We start from the raw sequence: 17,534 nt of genomic DNA on the forward strand, positions 1-17,534 counted from the left end.
CGGGTGACCTGCAGATTGGCACCAGGCATCAACTTCTCATGCCTCTGACTCTTGGCTGATCTTCACGAGGCTCCAAGCCTTTGGCCAGCCAGGCTGAGTCCCAGGTATGCGCAGTCCAGGGAGGGGTCCGGGGAGGGGATCGGGGAGGGGTCCGAGGAGGGGTCGGGGAGGAGTTCGGGGAGGGGTCCAGGGAGGGGTCCGGGGAGGGGTCTGAGGAGGGGTCCAGGGAGGGGCCGGCGGAGGGGCCAGGGGAGGGGCCGGGAGAGGGGCCGGGAGAGGGGCCGGGAGAGGGAGAGGGTCCTGCCAGGTCTCCTCCCACTGTGCCACTGGATGCAGAGTTAGCATTGATTTAACCACCTTCTCTGAAAAGCCTAGAACTAATAAGGCAAGTGCGAGCAGGAGCTATGAATTAATCCCCTTGAATATGCAGGTGATTTAGATGGAAGGAGACAGGTGCTGCTGGTCCTCCATAAATAAGTTGTGCTGTGGTTGGTGGGCTGGGGGTGGGGAGAATGGAGGCCAAATAGAGCCCCAGGGAGCAGAGGAGGTGGAGTCGGCTTTCCAGGCTGATTATGGCTGCCTGAGGGGGACAGAGATGGCTCCTTGACAGCCGTAAAGTTGCTGAGTGTAGAACATACCTAGAAAGGCAAGAAGCCAAGAGCCACCTAGCATATTTTTGAGGAAAGCCTTCTGTGGAAGGATTCCTGGTGCTCTTATGCAAGTGAGCCAGCAGCAGGGAACAGAAACAATGAGAGGAAGGTGATGAGGGGGAGGGAGCAAGGAAGATGGGAGTGAAAAAGCAGTAGGAGTGAGAGAGGAACCCGTGGGAGAAAGGTGAGCGGGGAGTGCGGAACGCCTCAGGAGGAAAGCTGAAGGGGAAGGAGCGAGGCACTGGCCTGCATGGGGCCTCCAGGCCCTTGGTCTCCAGGAGCTCGCTGGTCTACATTCTCCCGCCCTCAGGGAGGGGACTGAGGACGGCCACAATCTCCACAGGAAGGTTGTCCCACTCCTCACAGTGAGTGCCTTGGTCGCACTCCCCTACCTATAAAGACCTGCTACATCCCCAGTGACTCAGGGACCCAACATCCCTGGGAAAAGCAATGGCCAAGTCAGAAGATCGGGCTGTGCCCCTGGACCGCTCTGTGTCGGAACAAGGACACCTCGCGGCCCACATAGGTCCACCCGTGCTGTTCCGAATGGCAGGACTCCCTTCTGTTTGAAGGCTGAGTGACACCCCACGGCTTGTCTACACGCTACGTCTTTGTTATTCATTCACCCATCTACGGACACTTAGGTTGTTTCTTCATCTCGGCTGTTGTGAAAAGTGCTGCTATGAACGTGATGCTAAGTGAAAAGAGCCAGACACAGAAAGACAAATCCTGCATGATCACTTGGAAACTGAATCTAAACAAGTTCAAATTCAGAGAACCAGAAAGCACAACGGTGAGGGGACGCAGGAGCTGCTGGTCAAAGGGCACGAAGTTTCAGGGACGCAGAACGAGTAAGTTCTGGAGACGTGGGCAGCGAGGTGACTATCCTCATGGTACTGTACTGTGTATCTGCAGTTTCCCCAGAGGCTAGATCTCAAGTGCTCTCATGGCACACAAAGAAAGAAAATGGTAACTAGGGGAGGTGACAGTTATGTTAATTAGCTTGATTCTGGGGATTATTTCACAATGTGTTCAAATGGCCACATTGTACACCTTAAATATATATAACTTTTATTTGTCAATTCTACCTCAGCAAAGCTTTAAAAGAAAAGAAAGAAAGAAACTCAGCTCCCTGACCCTTTGGAGCAACAAGAGGCAAGTGGGGCTGGGTTGGGGAAGAGGTCAAAGTGGCCAGGTAAGGCTTGCTCCAGTCCCCTCCCCTTGGTCCTGTCTGGCCAGGCTGTTTGCCTGGACCGTGTGCAGGTCCACACAGAGCCTTGGTTCCAGATGGACAATGGATGAGCTGACACCAAAGTGGCCCAAACTCAGCTGAGCCCTGCCCCCCCACTCCCCGCCAAGTAACCTACCTACAGTTCTGCCCAAATGTGAAGGAAACCAATGCCACAGAATAACTAAGACAGGTTCTCAGCAACAAGAAAAACAGATAAATTCTGACAGCAAGTTTTTTCTTTCTTTCTGCTATTTTTTCCACATTTGGTTCATTTTGGTTAAAAGCCTAAGGCCTGATTTGGGCCCCAAGGGAAGAGGCTGGAGACGGAGCTGGAGAGAGGAGCACTTTTGGGGTGCCTTCTGTTATCGCTGAACAATTGCTTGACAGGGAACTCATTTTAATCACCTACAAATGAGAAGTCAGAGACAATTAAAATTCATTCCTTATTAATTGTTTTTTTTCCCCCTCTTTCATTACCAAGAGTTGCCGTTCAGATAACAAGAAAGCCTGAAAAACAAAAGCAGACCATAGCCTCCACTCCAGATACAACTGGAAGGAGGCTGCATTTCAGACTCCCCAACCCGAGTGCCTCTCCCCACAGCAAACGACTCCTGACCCCTGCGTGGTCACGAGAGAGCTCAAGTCTTTAGAGGTGGAGGAACCTCTAAGCTGTGAAGTCACGGACAAGTTTATTACCAGAATGCTGCCGAGTACTTTTTTTTTTAATAGTTTTTAATTCCAGTTTATTTACTCTCCCGAGTAATGGCTTCAGCAACCATGTTTATTACTGATTCCGCCTTCCCTACTTCACTTCTGAGCGAAATCCTCCTCCCTCGCCCCACTTCCCCTCTGGGCTCCTACCAAAGGTCCAGGCAACAAAGCAGGCTGAGATGACAGAAGCTCAGGAGCCTGCAGCCAGGAGGCCAGGTGCTCGCTCCCCCCGTGTGACATTGGCGGGATGCTAGCTCTGCCCTGTCTCACCTCCCTCATCCTCATCCTTACAAGGGAACTCACTCTGATGCCCCAACTGCCTGCCAGCTCTACAGTCTGAGCTCTATAGTTAAAAAAAAAAAAAAAAAAAAAAAAAAAAAATCCATGCCATCCCTGGCCCTCCTTTTAGGATGCTGGAGTTCCTGGCACAAAACAGGGCCTTGTGCTTTCTTTTCTGGATGGAGGAGAATGTGCCTGTTGAACTCCTGGCCTCACCTGAAACTAATGACCAGGCATGGACCGCATTGAATAAGGAAGCTGGACAGACAGCTCGGCTGTAGGTTGCCAAGGCCGGGGGCAGGGAATGAGCCTGAAACAAAACCTGGATCACACAGCCGACTTCCAGGAAAATCAAGAACCTCCCCTTTTGAAAACAGAGCTGGTTGGGGTGCCTGGGTGGCTCAGTGGGTTAAAGCCTCTGCTTTCAGCTCAGGTCATGATCCGGGTCCTGGGATCGAGCCCCGCATCGGGCTCTCTGCTCAGCAGGGAGCCTGCTTCCTCTTCTCTTCCTGCCTGTCTCTCTGCCTACTTGTGATCTCTGTCTGTCAAATAAATAAATAAAATCTTTAAAAAAAAAAAAAAAAAAAGAAAACAGAGCTGGCTCCCATTGCTCTCACCATCAGCGAGTCTCCCGGAGGTTAGAGCTCTCACTGAGCCTTGACTTTATTATTATTATTGTTGTTTGAAATGCTTCATAATAACTGGGATAGATTTCTTAGGAAGCCAAATAATGCGATGCATTCCACCCTGGCTTTATAATTAATGTTTGCATCATTTATCTTTCGTGGAAAGATTATTCTGACTAACGAGGTTCTGGGCCACTAATTCATTACACTGCCTTGTCACTTCCTGCTCCTTCTTATTACCCAGAAATAGACTCATTAGTCAGAGTTCAATGACAGGGAGAAATTGTGTTCGTTAATTTAATTCCCTCACTCATTTCTGGGCCCCGTGTTTGTCCAAAATTGGGGATTAGAAGGGGAAAATTCGTTGTCTTAAGTCTTTGCTTCTGCCTCATTATACCTTCCACCTTATTCCTGCTCAGCAAGAAAGGGCCAGCGCAGCTCAGAGCAGTGACCACAGGACCCTTTCTTCAACTCTCAGGATGTTGCACCACCTGGGAATCCCTAGGGATGCTGGGCAACCCCAAAAGTAAATGCCCTAGGAGATACAAGAATGGAACTGAGATGCTATACTACCCATAGGCTAGGCTCTGGAATTAGATAGAGATGAATTCAGATCCTACCACTTCATGTGGTAAATGTGCATCCTTTTCAGATGTTTGCTCTCTCTGGACTGTGCTTTCTCATTCACAAATTAGGAGTGCCAAGGGCTATCTTTTGATATTATGAGGATATTATGAGGATCAAGCTCACATGAAGTACCAGAAGGGGTTTGCACAGTGTGCAATGACAAGAATTTAAATAAAGGTGCACTTGGGAGTTGAGCTCATCAAAGCTCATGCAGTGGGAAAATGGATGTTTTCCAGCAGGAGCTCCTGAGCCTGGCTGCACATAGAAACACCTGAGGAAGATCAGACCCACCCAGAGAGTATTTGAGTGGGAACCTCATTGCATGGGGCAAGGGTACTACTGTTTTTAAAAGCACCCCCAGTGATTCTGGGAAGAGGTCAGAGTTGGGAACTACTCAGCCTCTTGAGGTCTACAATGAGCTCTTTTAACCTCAGTCAAGCATGGAGAGGAACCTAGCTGTGTCCTTTCTGAAAGGGTTGCCCAGAGATGTTTCACTTCTGGTCTAAGCCTGTTCCAGGAAGAAATGTACTGCTGTGGGACAGGAACATTTCATCAAGTCCCTCCATGAGCAGAATTAATATCTATATTGTTCCAGTTGTCGGGAAGACCATGGGGAACAAAAGCAGCTCTAGCACCTGCTGTCATGGGGCTACTGGTCTTTTACTAGGCTGGTGTCAGATCACCAATGAATACTTTAGTGTCCACCAAAACAAATGCACTGAAGGGAAGGGACTGATTCAGAGGCTGGATCCCCAGCCTGGGGACCAGAAGGCTTTCTCAAGGAAAAGTCTTAGATTGAGTTATAAAGGATCTTCATCCAGGTAAAGAGAGAGTAGGGGTGTTTTCCAGGCAGAAAGACCAAAAACCATGGCAAAGACCAAGGCTACCCATGTAGCCAGAGAGGTGAAAGCTGAGGATAGAGCTAGGCTGGGGAGCAGCATGACCTGAACCTCCAGAGCCTTGTGGACTTGATTGAGGACTTGGGTCCTCCTCTTTAAAGGCAAAGAGATGGTTCTCTTAAATTAAGGAATTTGAAGCAAGACAAAGAGCTGGGATGGTGAGACGGAATAAGCCATCCCTCGAGGCCCACTCACCTCCTAGCTCTGTGTTCCGAAGGGCCATATTAATGACACGATGGGAGGGACCAATCAAAGCACTCCACACTCGCTGAGACCCTCTGGTTAGCCCCTAATGGAAAATTACCGAGGTCCCTGGTATGACCATCAGTGGGGGTAGGCAGCTATATTTTCCAGATATGATGGGGCAGAAAAGATCTACTTTAGATCTTTCCCCACCAAGAAACTTGTCCAGAAATGTTGATAGCAACAATCTCTGCTATGGCATGTCTTCCCCCATGGTAAGTTATTCAGCTGGATTTGGGTATGTCCATCAACTTTCCATGAGTGTAGCTCTGGGAGCCCTGTCCCTTGGACTGACTCTGTTTGTGGACCTAAAATACTGAGGACCATGTCATTGGTGAATGCAAAACGGGAAAGTCAGCTAGGGCCTCGTGGCTTTCAGTCAGCCTCTGCCTGGAGGTCAGGGGCTTCTCTCATCTCAGGATGTATGAATTGCGTGAGCTCGCCCCATATGTTTCTTCATTCTAAGACCCACTGTTCTGGGAGGGGCACATTTTAGGCAAAGCTCCATGTCCAAATAGACCAGGACATTGGCAGAATACTTGACATCTCAGGTCCTTCAGTACCTTGTGTGTTTGTGGTACATAATATGTTCAGGGTCACTCCTCTCATCTTTTAATGAATCATTATACATGAAGCATTGTTGGCATTGCTGTTTGTTGCCATGAGTTTCCAGTCAATCATTGTTATTTGTAGCCATGAGTTTCAGGTCAATCAAGGAACACCTGCCGTTGGTAGGAGATGAGGCAGCCCAGGAAAGGGGGTCTGGACCCCTCATGAGCAGGCACCCAAGGCAGTCCTTCTCCCCAAGCCAGGAAGGCTGAGCACTGATGAATATAGTCAGGAGGGGTGAAGGGTAGAAAGCACAGTCCTGCTTTCAGACCTTGGCCTGCAGGTTCATGAATTCAGCCATCCCAGCACAGAGTCCGGAGGACAGACTTGTATCCAATTACCAGGAGGATGGAGGCCAGATTAAAGGAACTGCCCTGGATGAGACTTCTGCACAATACCTACCCCACACTGAAAATTGTGTTTATCCTTATCACTATTAAGAGAAATAGTAAGAGTTAGAGAACTGAATATTGATACTCAGGACCACAGACTAAGAGTCTAGCAATATTTGTTATTCCTTATCTCAGTTAATCCTCACAACAGTAGTGAGATCTATATCCTATATCATACCCATTGTATGGATAAGGAAACTGAGCATCTAAATGGTAACTTGCCAAAAGTCAAGCAAAATATGGCAGTGCAGGGCTTTGACCTGCAAACCCGCCTTCTTTCTGTAGCCCACAGGAGCCTCTGCATATTCCCAGACAACTCACGTCGGTCTTGACTCTCTCCCTTCACATAGGTTGTCATAACAAACTACAGCAGGCCAGGAGGTTGAAACAACAGAAATTTATTTTCTCTTAGTTCTGGAGGCTACAAGTCTAAGGTCAAGGTGTCTGAAAATTTGGCTTCATGCTGAAGCCTCTCCCTTTGGCAGATGGATGGTCATGTTCTCCCTGTGTCCCTATGTGGTCTTTCCTGTGTGGGTCTGTGTCCTAATCTCTTCTTTGAGGACACCAGCAGAGGGCCCACACCTATGACCTTAATTTTCCCTAATTTCCTCTTTAAAGGCTTTATCTCCAAATGTAGTCATATTCTGAGGTACTGGGACAAGGACCTCAACATACATACTTTGGAAGGGACAGAAGCTGGCCCCACCACAGTGCCCTCGTCGATTAGATAAAGCCCTTTATCCTTCATTTGCCATGGGATCTACATTTGGCTTTTCATGTCAATGTAATCACTGTGTACCCAAAATAGTTTTCACCCTGCTGTACAAAAAAGGTTTTTACCATGAATAGTTGGGCAAATGTCAGGATTAAGATAACTCACTCCAGAGATGAGGTACAGAAAAAATGGGGTAAGACAAAGCAGCTGTCAGTTGTAAGAGGAGATCCTCTCTTAATTTCCCTGAGGGACCGGAGGGACCATGTGAATGCCACCGGCAAACACAGGAAGCATTTAGAAAGTCGCTTTCCCGAGGGCACATGGTATGCCCACAACAGGCCCCCAGTGCCCCACAGATGCGTGCACGGCCTCTGTTCCCGGAGCTCCCCACGAGCCACACAAACTCCAAGAACACGCCTGCTGGCCCTAGTTCCTTTGTTCGGCTGCTCGTCTTTTAATCTGCCATTAAAGGATGATGGCCACTATAAGAGAGTAGCTTTTCAATGTTGCTGGAAAAAGGAAAGGTTGCAATCCTAAAGGAAGATGTGAGAGAGTACTCATCACCTTCTCCTTAACTGCATTTGATAAACTTTGGCCTTTGGGGATAATGAATTACATCTCAAATCTACTTGGTTTTTGTTGTTCTAGTATCACGATCAAGGAAACATAAAGAAAGGAGAGACATGGGAATGGAAACTGGGGCCTGCATGCTGGTTTGGTCCATGGCAGGCAGGGGTGGGCAGCTGGGGAGACGGGGCAGCTCATTTCCTGGGGCCCCACATGTTTCTGAGTGATCGGCAGGCTCATTCTGCTCCCCCCAGGCCTGGTATTGAAAAGAATAAAGGAAGCCTCAGGAAGCTGCCAGGAACCATTCCTTGCTTTTGGCAAAGATTACAGGCCTCATCAGAAAAATCAAGAACTCAACTTTGGAAGTTTGGGGAGCCAGCGTGAAAGGGGCCTTCAGGTAATGACAGTAAGGACTTTCTTGGGTAGGAGTCTCTGATTTGGTCTCCTATTACGCTTATGATACAGTATTATAATTCATATGCCTCCGTCATGATGTTGGAGGCTTAGGGAATTAAATGATTGCCCGAGGTCACACAGCAGACTCATGGCAGTTACAGGCCTCAAACCCATGTCCTTCTAGGCCCGCGTCCAGTTCTTGAGATTATACCTACTGCCGGCTCCCCCAAGGCCTGTCCAGAGGCTGCATACAGGGCCAAGAGCTTGCCTGATGGAAAGAGTGAGAAAGTAGCAAGCCCCATGTGGCTGAAAGACTCTCCTTCCCTGTTACCCTCTGTGCTTCCAACAGAGGGGTGTAGGCAGAAGACAGGAGGTTAGGATCAGGGATAGCTAGCGAAGAGAGGTACAAATTCAAATTCAGGCTTCAAGGTCACGCAAACTTAGGCAAATTATCCCATTTTGTTAAGCGTTAATTCCCTTGTTTATAAAAAGGTGATCATAAAACCAACATCATAGAATTGTTTTGAAAACAAAGTATGTGTGTGAATGTGTGCGTGCTTGTGTGCGAGTGTGTGTGTGATTGGTTAACATCCTGTTTGAAACGCAGTAAAGGTGAGTTTTAAAGAAATAGAACACAATGTTCCTTGCCTGAAGAGTGGGGATTTCGGCAGTCCCCAAAGCAGGTTTTGTGGGGGTGGCAGAAGGCTGGGCTTGTGGGATTTGATATATCCTTTGTTTCAGACTGTAGCACCTCACACTCCCTGATGTTTCCAGAAACCCAGAGGTCCTGGTGCCCAAGAAGCACAAACTTCATCTGAAAGCCTGCCCCTCTGTCTAAAATCCAGGCCCAGACAGACAGAGGGTCAAGGAAGAGCACAGAACCCGGAATGGAGATAAGAACAGAGGAAGGGAGATCAATGTTGAACCCTGCGTGATTCACTATGCCAACCAGGGCCACAGAAGCTGGGGAAGCTGCCAGATCGATGGATTCCAAAGCAAATGAAGAACCTGGTGCTTTCGGCCTCCAAGCTGTGAAGTTAAATACGGCGACTGGGCAAGGTGTTTGATAAATGATGGGGGAATGAAACAGAACACATATCTCCACCTCTTGGGAAGCAATAGTGAGAGGGCAGATCTGTTCTGAGAAAGGCCTTTGGTCCTTGTTACCTTTCAACAGCAAAATCTCAGCTATGTGCGTTTGCATCTAAAAATAGCCATTTGCGTGTATGAGTACTTTCAAGCGGTGGTGTGTTTTGGGATAGATGTGTGGACAAGCACTGCCCATTTTTCCTCTTAGTCCACGGAGCACAGCGATGCTGGGGAATGTGTTGTTTGTAAGGTAGGTGCAAATAGAATTTTATTCTCAGAGTTTGAGAATCGCAGCCTACTAAAATGAATCAAACCTACCCATGCACTTACTTATATGCTCTGTGGAATTCTTCTTGTACAATTAACATATAGCCCGTTACTTCCTGATTAACAGGAAATTCCAAAGCATCGATTTCATCTATTACAATAACAGGCCCTGGCAAAGCCCCTGCCTCTGAGCATACAGGTCAAGTTGTGGTATCGAACAGGGGAGCCTGGGAGAGAAAGCTGCCCCACCCCACCAGCCTATCCAACTCTACCATCTGCAAAAAAGACAGAATATCAAGACAAGGAAAAAATTATATCACGCTCCTTATTCAATCAATGAATTCTAAAACCTGATGAATTTTCCAACCAAGTCACTAAACCTCATCAGCCTTGATCCAAAGGTAGCAAAGAGAAACCTGCCCTTTATTATATTCAAGGAGCTACAGAAAGCCCTCTGGCTAAGAGCCACACCTTCTTCTTGCCCGGCCTGGGCAAAATTCTAGGAGTGCTTCTTGGGTGCAGGATTTCTTCATTTTCAAAGCAGGCTGGGGGGGGGGGGGGTCTCGTTTGCCCTGGGCCCCAGCTACATGGCAGCTTACTTTCTCCCATTATGCAGGGCAGAAAACCAGAAGCATTCCTGGGCCTGTCTGACGCCATGAAAATGTTAAGATGAGTCACTGTGTATTCAGTGAACATAGAATGAAAGACCACAAGCTCGGGTACGCCATCGTGCAAAGAGATGAAAGAAAGGTTTTGTGATTTTCCAAGCGCAATGGGAGTTCTCCCATTTCAGAGGAGGAAGTTGTGTTTTTGAGCTTTTATCCTCTTTGTTGAAACTGACAAAAAGAAAATTTAAAGAACATCTGCGTATCCAAATTTTAGAAACAGAATTAAACACCTTTAATAACGAATTCTGGTAATTTTGCCTCTAAAATTCCCACTGTCTACAGATTTGTTTCTTTTGCGTGGATGAGATCTTCTCCTCCGCGGGCTTTGGTATGGACTGGAGCTGTTTCTCTCTTCTTCCCCTTCCTACCAACCCATCCTCCAATCAATTGTTTAAGTCCCTTCATTGGACAGAACAGAGGATGGCACGTTTTAAATATTTTTATTGAATTGAGTTTTATGTTCCCCGTCTAGATTTATAGACTGCTAAATAGAATGTTTTACATTTCTTTCTCTCTCTCTCAAGGAAAGTAACAAGTACATGGGGGCAGAGCCATCAGTCAATTATCTCAGTGGCTCTCTTGCAAGTTACAGGAAAAATAAAAGTGCTTCTGCTTTACTCTTCAGGGAGAGTCGTGGAATTTCAGAACAGGAGAAAACCCAAGTGAGTCTTCTTGAACTTCAAAATGCCTTCCTTGAGTGGTCAAGAAGAAGTAAGGAGATTATAATGACAAATTAGCCCCTAGATTTAGAAAACCACTCTGTTTCATGCTGAGGAGAAAGTAAGTGGTGTTTTAGCCTCACTGACCCGGCAGGCATAGAAAAACACATCCACAGCAATTAGACAGGCCTTAAATTAAGTAAATGATTCATAATGTACCAGAAGACCTCAATTTCCCTACAAGTTCCACACGTCTCCTTTCCATCCAGAAATTTCCACACCACTTGCAGTCTGATCATGATAGACACAATCCCTCCACATTCCTCATACTGGGAGGTTTCACCCATGCCTCTCCAGCTGTAAACATGTTTTCTTTCCCTACTTCCTCTACCACTAATACACAGAGAAGCAGCTGATTCATCACATCAGACACAAAACCCCAACTCATTTCAGAATCGAAACTCCAGTAGAGAAAGACCCCTTGGCCACCGACCGTTCTTCAAGAGCAAAGGTGTCACCCCTCTCAAAAGCCACAACCATGCCCGGGACCGCCAGTCCTCCGGAAAATTATTCGCCACCGACTCTGGGGGGGACGAGCCTCCCCCTCGCCTGTGTCCGTGCAAAGGATGATGAATTCAGTGGTCACCTACCTTTGGGACCCCTCGACCGCCACCTCTTCCCACCTTCCCCGTTTCTTTTTCCGCTCATTTTTTTTTTCCACTTTAAAAACATCCAACTTTGCCTTGGGGATGAGCAGAATGAAATGTCACTTACCTATAAAAAGAGAGACAGAAGAGAAAGCCATGCATCACATTACATACAAGTTCTTTGAAATCAAGGCCAGCTTCTGACTTTGAAACTGTAACAATGAGTGAATATTATTTTTTTTCATCCTACCTTTCTATATTTAATGAAACGCGAGATTTTGCAAGAAGCCCATCCCCAGGGCCCAGCCTCCCTTCATGGTTTTCCTTTTGTTTTGTTGCGACTCTCTGCCCCTCTTGTGTGCCCTCACCTCGCACTGCCTGCTCCCCTCTTGACTGGAGAAAGGTCAGGAAGGAAGGGAGGAGACACAGACCATAGAGATCAAGGGAGCAGTTCAGGCATGGGTACTGAAGTTGCAAGGCGTAGGGAGCCTCTTTTCTCTCAAGTGGGGCCTCAGTGACCTGGGGTCAGCTCTGGGGCCAACGCCTACACAGGAGGAAGGTCACATTCCCCACAGGGTGACTTTCCAGCTGCAGTTCTGGGACCTTTTCAAATGGCCCTGGTTCTGAGGCTGTCTCCTCTCTCCCTAGCCCAGCTCCCCACCACTCCTCCTGGTTGGGATGAGCTCACATACCCTTTCTCTCCCCCGCCTTGTCACGTGAAGTGTGACACCTTAATACTCACAGTTCAGATCTGCTTCTACAGGAATTGCTTGTTATCACAATATCGTAAGGTCAGTGTGACCAGCCTGGGTCATTTTCTCTGTCTCCTGCCTCAAAGAAGGATACAACTTGGTTTATGCTTGTTCTAGGAGACCGTCTGTCTGAGAACTGCAGGATTCTGGGTCCACACCTTGCCTGGCTCCTGGTTTTGAAGGCTCGCACCCTTCACACCGCTGGGTCCCCACAGTCCAGTGGGTCCCTCGCCTCTCTCTGCCGCAGGGGAAGCTGGGCTCCAGCCTTCTACATCAGGAACAGACCCTTGCTGAGCTATGTACCAAATCTCCTAACGTGCTAAATAGTTTAAAATCGATTTCAGTGGCTTGCCAGTATCTTTTTATTATGCCTGAATAACTCAGCTCTTTTAGCCTCTTCTTAGGGATTTCAGTTTTCTGTTTTGTTTTGCTTTTTCCCCTCCTCCAAGCTTCTCTGAGAACCACCATGGAGGACGCCCCAGACCTGAAGATTGAATCAAAAAATAACCAAATGCCCCCCATTTGGCGAGGTTTAATGCTGAATCTCCCAAAGAGATATTCACTTAGGATGCTCTTTCAAAGAAGAAATCGTGGTCAAATATTTTCAGGAACTGCTGCCTCCTTTTTCCCCTCCTGGAGATTCATGACCACATTCGAATATTAAAGACCAGGAGAATGTCCACAGCTGGGGGCCATGGTTAAGCTGCTCCTAAAATGATTTGACTTGGAAACTTCTCTTCCTACATGCAAATTAAAACACCCTTCTTTGGAAGGATGGTGTTCTGTGGTTGTTTTTTTATGTCTGCTACATTAAGGTAACTGATTTGGTTTAATCAATGCTGGGACAAGGGCATCCTGAAGGCAATGCCCCCTCCTCCCAGGACCCATAGGAAGCCAGGCACAGGATTCAGCATTCCAGCCTCTAGTTTGGTTCAGCCCCTCATCCAATGTGAGAAGTCCCCCAGCTGGCTCCCCCAGCCTCTTCTTTGAGATGGAGGGATTTCTAAACACTGGGATGTTGCAAGGCTGTAGCGATACTTTTTTTTTTTTTTTTGGTAATATTTTATTTATTTATTTGAGAGAGAGACAGTGAGAGAGCATGAGCGAGAAGAAGGTCAGAGGGAGAAGCAGACTCCCGTGGAGCTGGGAGCCCGATGTGGGACTGGATCCCGGGACTCCAGGATCACGACCTGAGCCGAAGGCAGTCACCCAACCAACTGAGCCACCCAGGCACCCTGTAGCGATACTTTAAAGATTTTTTCTTTTCTTTTCTTTTTTACTTATTTGACAGAGTAAGAGAGATCACAAGTAGGCAGAGAGGCAGGTAGAGAGAGAGGGGGAAGCAGGCTCTCCGCTGAGCAGAGAGCCCTGTGTGGGGCTTGATTGCAGGACCCTGAGATCATGACCCAAGCCAAAGGCAGAGGCTTAAGCCACTAAGCTACCCAGGTGCCCCTGTAGGGATACTTTAAATGCACCTTGTAAACTGCAAATAGCAAATAGTTTCAGGGCTCGGTATTGGATACTGCTGTCCTTGGGCTGCACTCGTGGAAAGAGACAGAATGCTGGACTTCAGCTGCACAGGGCAGCTGGGAAAGAATGTGGGGCTTTTGTTTTCCCCAGTGAATGAGAAGGCAGGAGCTAGTGTGCCTTGATTACTTCCCCTCCTCTGAGCCCTGAGGGAGGGAATTGATCTCATAGGCCTTTTTCCATCTTTAATATCTATGCCTACGTGTCTCCCTCTGTTGCACAGGAATGATTTCTCTGCTTTCTCAGTGTTTACACCTTTCAAAGCTTGTAATCCTGTTCTGTCTCTGCTCTGCCGCTTTGCAGCTGGGCAAGTTTCTCAGTAGACCAAGAACCTCTGTGTGGGGGCTGGAAAGTGAGCGGCGTTGAATCAGATCTGAGGGGAGTGATGCCTGTCTGTCTCCCTTATCACTCTTAAGGAAGAACAAACAGGCAGTAAAATAATGGCATGTTGATGTAGGTCCATGAACCGCAGCCAGCAGAGGACTCTGGCTTGGGGCAGTCGGTGTGGGAGGCAGAGTGTGTGGAGGAAATCTCTGTGATTTCTGCTTAATTTTGCCAGTACCTAAAACAGCTCTAAGAATCAGCTTATTCATTAAAAAAGGTCACACTCCTTAAGTTTTCATTTGTTCAAGAAAATATTCTTGATCACAATCTATGTGCAAGGCCCAGAATGATTTCCAGTGGAACAGGGGAATTCTGGGAGGGGACTGTATTTGCTTTGAATCGTCCCCAAAGTAGTGCTCACAGCAACTTTGTGGGGGGGGGGGGGGCACTATGTAGAAAGGATGGGAAAATAGCACTCAAGTCTCAGCCCTGGGAGAGCTTGAAAACTTTGAGGGAAGAGAGAAATATAAAAAGTTTGGAAAATCTCAGAAAGGCATGAAGCCATCCCACTTGTATCTCCCTATTCTAACCCCTCATCTTTAGGAAGCATATCTAACTTTTGTTTTGTTAAAGAGAGCAAGAGCAGGGGTGAGGAGGAGGGGCAGAGGAGAGAGAGAATCTTAAGCAGGCTCCACACTCAGTGCAGAGCCCACCATGGGGCTTGATCTCATGACCCTGAGACCATGATCTGAGCCGAGTGAAGAGTCGGACATTTAAGCGACTGAGCCACCAGGCGCCCTCATATCTAACATTTAAACTCAGCTTCAGTGTTGTGCCCTCTGAGCCCATCTCACGCTTCCCTCTGTGCCCACAGCTTGCTGCTTACAGTGGCTTTTAGCACTTCTTCTGTTTTGCCATTTATTAGAGATCTGTTGTTTCTATTCTACCACGTTTTGACTTTGCAAACTTGACAACACCTAACCCAGATTTTACTGCAAATGAGACATAGCAAACTTTAGATTTTTCAGACCTTTTTGAATTTGGAACTGCAGATAAGGAATTGTGGATCTCTGTACACCAGATATTGTCAAATGCTGAGGCTACAGAAATGAAAGATATGAGCCCTGCCTTCTTACAGTTTAGAGGGAAAACAGATGATGAATCCTAAACCCTAATAGGGCAGCATCACTGACACAATTGGCCGGGCATGGGGTGCTCTAAGAGGACAGGGCACCTGTGTCTTTCATTTGGGAGCTGAGAAGAATAGAAAAGAAAAAAATATGCCCTGGAATTCAATGGAGACTACCTGGGAAAACATCAGAGAAGAGGCTGGCCATTTGAGTGGCCCTTGCTGCAAAGATGCATTAAAAATCTGCTGACCACCATCTGTCCCCTGTCCTTCCAAGGCAAGGACAAGATGGCCTTCAGTCCCCGCCTGCATGCAATGCAGAGCTTTCCTGCCATGGAATCCTGAAGCTGTCCTGAAATCTGAGGCAGGGCTCTGAGGCTCGCCTTTCTGAAGAGTTGAGAACCCAGACACTGCAGAAGGGGCTGACTGGACATTCAGTCCCCACTCAAGGCATGACAAGCCTGATCCATCCCAGTGACTTTTTTGGCTGCTCTTTACAGGGCCGTCGTAAAATCACAAATAGCAACAGCCAACCTGTGCAACATGGTTTCAACTGAAGAGGCTCTCCTTCTCCATAGCTCCACTCCTGACTGTGACAGTGAGTATGAAGGACAAGCCAGGAAACCCCTTCCGTCCCTCAGCCGAGGATATTCTTAAGCCTTTGAGAGATAAGAAGCATTGCCCGGCATGGAGCACAAAGGACTAGGCAAATTCAAAAGGTACGCATTCCAAATGTAGTTCAAGTATATTCCTTGGAAGTGGGTCATCTTCCTGGAGAAGAGCGTGTCTGTGTACGGTGGTGTATGTGTGTGTGTGTGTGTGTGTGTGTATAAACTCAATGCCCAAAATGGGGCTTGAACTCACAGCGCTGAGGTCAAGATGCTCTACCAATTGATCCAGCTAGGGACTCCCAAAGGAAAGGTTTAAATTGACAGTTGCATATTCCCTCCAAACTTGGGCTCTACACTGGTTCTGGTCTTGAGGCAAGGACTAAATTTTCTCAAACTCTCCCTTGGATGTCTTCTGGGCCTTCAAGGAAAGAGACAGGATGCAAAGTTAAGTGCTCTGGTCCAGGGCTCAGCAGCGTCCTTCCTGCCCTCCCCTTAAACACACAGTCCTCCTCTGTGTAAACAGAGAATCTGGAAATCCACCCACCAGAGCCCTGATGCCACATCTGTGCTCTGTGACCTTCAACAGCATTCTGCAACAGTACACGTAAGGTCTGTGTCATCCCCCAGCTCTACCCATGCCACTGGGGTGATGATGCCTCCAGACCTGGAGCTAATCTCTTGACTCAGAGGTATACACCACGCTCCATGTTATATCGCTGGAAGGAAAAGAGATGAGGATTTCTTTTGAGCCTCTTCAGGTAGAAAAATAATGTAGGATCATCTAGAGGTACAGTATGTTTGGGTAAGTGTTCTAAAAGGCAGTGGGTTGGATTTAAAACCTCTTCTCCAGCCAGCATTCCAAATAGGAGGGACGTGGGTGGAACCTCTCAGACCTTTTTCCGTGTTCTCTTCTTCTCTAAGGCAGAACACTACTGAAATGCAAAAGCCTCTTCCCTTTTCTGTCCACCTTTTCTCCAAACTCTGGGGAGAGAGGTCTATTACTAACACTCTGTTAGTCAGTAAGAAAAGGCCCAGAGAACTGTCAGCTAGAATCTGGTGAATGCAGGGCGGGTAGTGGAGAGTCTCTGGCTGTCGATCTTGTGCCATCTAGTTCTTTCCTGGGATATGGGTGGGAGGTGTTCCAGGAGCGAGGCAGCATGTCCAGTGGTGGGATGGGGCAGATGCCAGGACGGATGATGATCTGGTCCCAGCACGTCAGAAGGAAACTGGCTTTAGGCTGCTCTGAGGTTTCCACTGGAGACCAGCATTCCTCTGAGTAATGCTTTTCCTTTCCCCTCCTGGCTTCACACAGAGCTTGGCTGGGGAGATTTTTCTTTTCTTTCCAGTGAGTACATTTATTGATTTTCACAAACAGACACCATCATGGGCTAAACATCTAGGAAATCTTAATTTTCTTCCCAGCCAACCCAGCCATTCGTTCTCCACCACTCCCAGGTAGGGACTGCGGGGGCGGGGGGCTGCGGGGAAGCAGAATCAGGGGAGAGGGTCTGAGACGGGCACAGCGGGGCACCCTGCCCGGTGCATTAAACCTGCAGCCCCCTCTGTGACTCTGACACAAAGGGGTAGAGAACAGCCACCTGTGTAGAACCAGCTGCACCAGGCACTGCCCTGTGTTTCCAGGAAGCCCCAGGAACTGCCGCTGACCTCGCCTCGCTGCACATTGCCTATTTATCTGTGAGATGGCTCCAGAAAAGAAGGTGAGAGGCACCAGCTTAGATGCTACTAATTAGCATCTTTTCCTTAATGACTCTGCAAATGTCTGGAAACTGCCAGGAATTCTAGGAAACCAAAAGCATAGCAGTCAAAGTTCTGGCCTAGGGTAAGTATCCGAGGGCCCCTCTTCTCCACAGTAGAACCTCCAGCCTCCTCCACCGGCTCTCCACTTTGACTGAAAC

General features: G+C 47.9%; 1 protein-coding gene across 4 annotated transcripts in view; it reads right to left on the bottom strand.

Moving 5' to 3' along the window:
* NTM (neurotrimin) overlaps positions 1-17,534 on the bottom strand; it is a 932,320-nt gene that overhangs the window by 641,829 nt on the left and 272,957 nt on the right. The window contains exon 2 of one of the 4 annotated variants that reach the window (XM_059413668.1): positions 11,279-11,402. The exons of the other annotated variants lie outside the window; for them this stretch is intronic. Within the exon in view, the coding sequence (XP_059269651.1) occupies positions 11,279-11,360 (82 nt within the window). The 5' untranslated portion in view covers positions 11,361-11,402. The remainder of the gene's footprint in view (positions 1-11,278; positions 11,403-17,534) is intronic. 4 annotated transcript variants of the gene reach the window in all.

Source organism: Mustela nigripes, chromosome 1, assembly GCF_022355385.1.
Source record: "Mustela nigripes isolate SB6536 chromosome 1, MUSNIG.SB6536, whole genome shotgun sequence".
NCBI lineage: Eukaryota > Metazoa > Chordata > Mammalia > Carnivora > Mustelidae > Mustela > Mustela nigripes.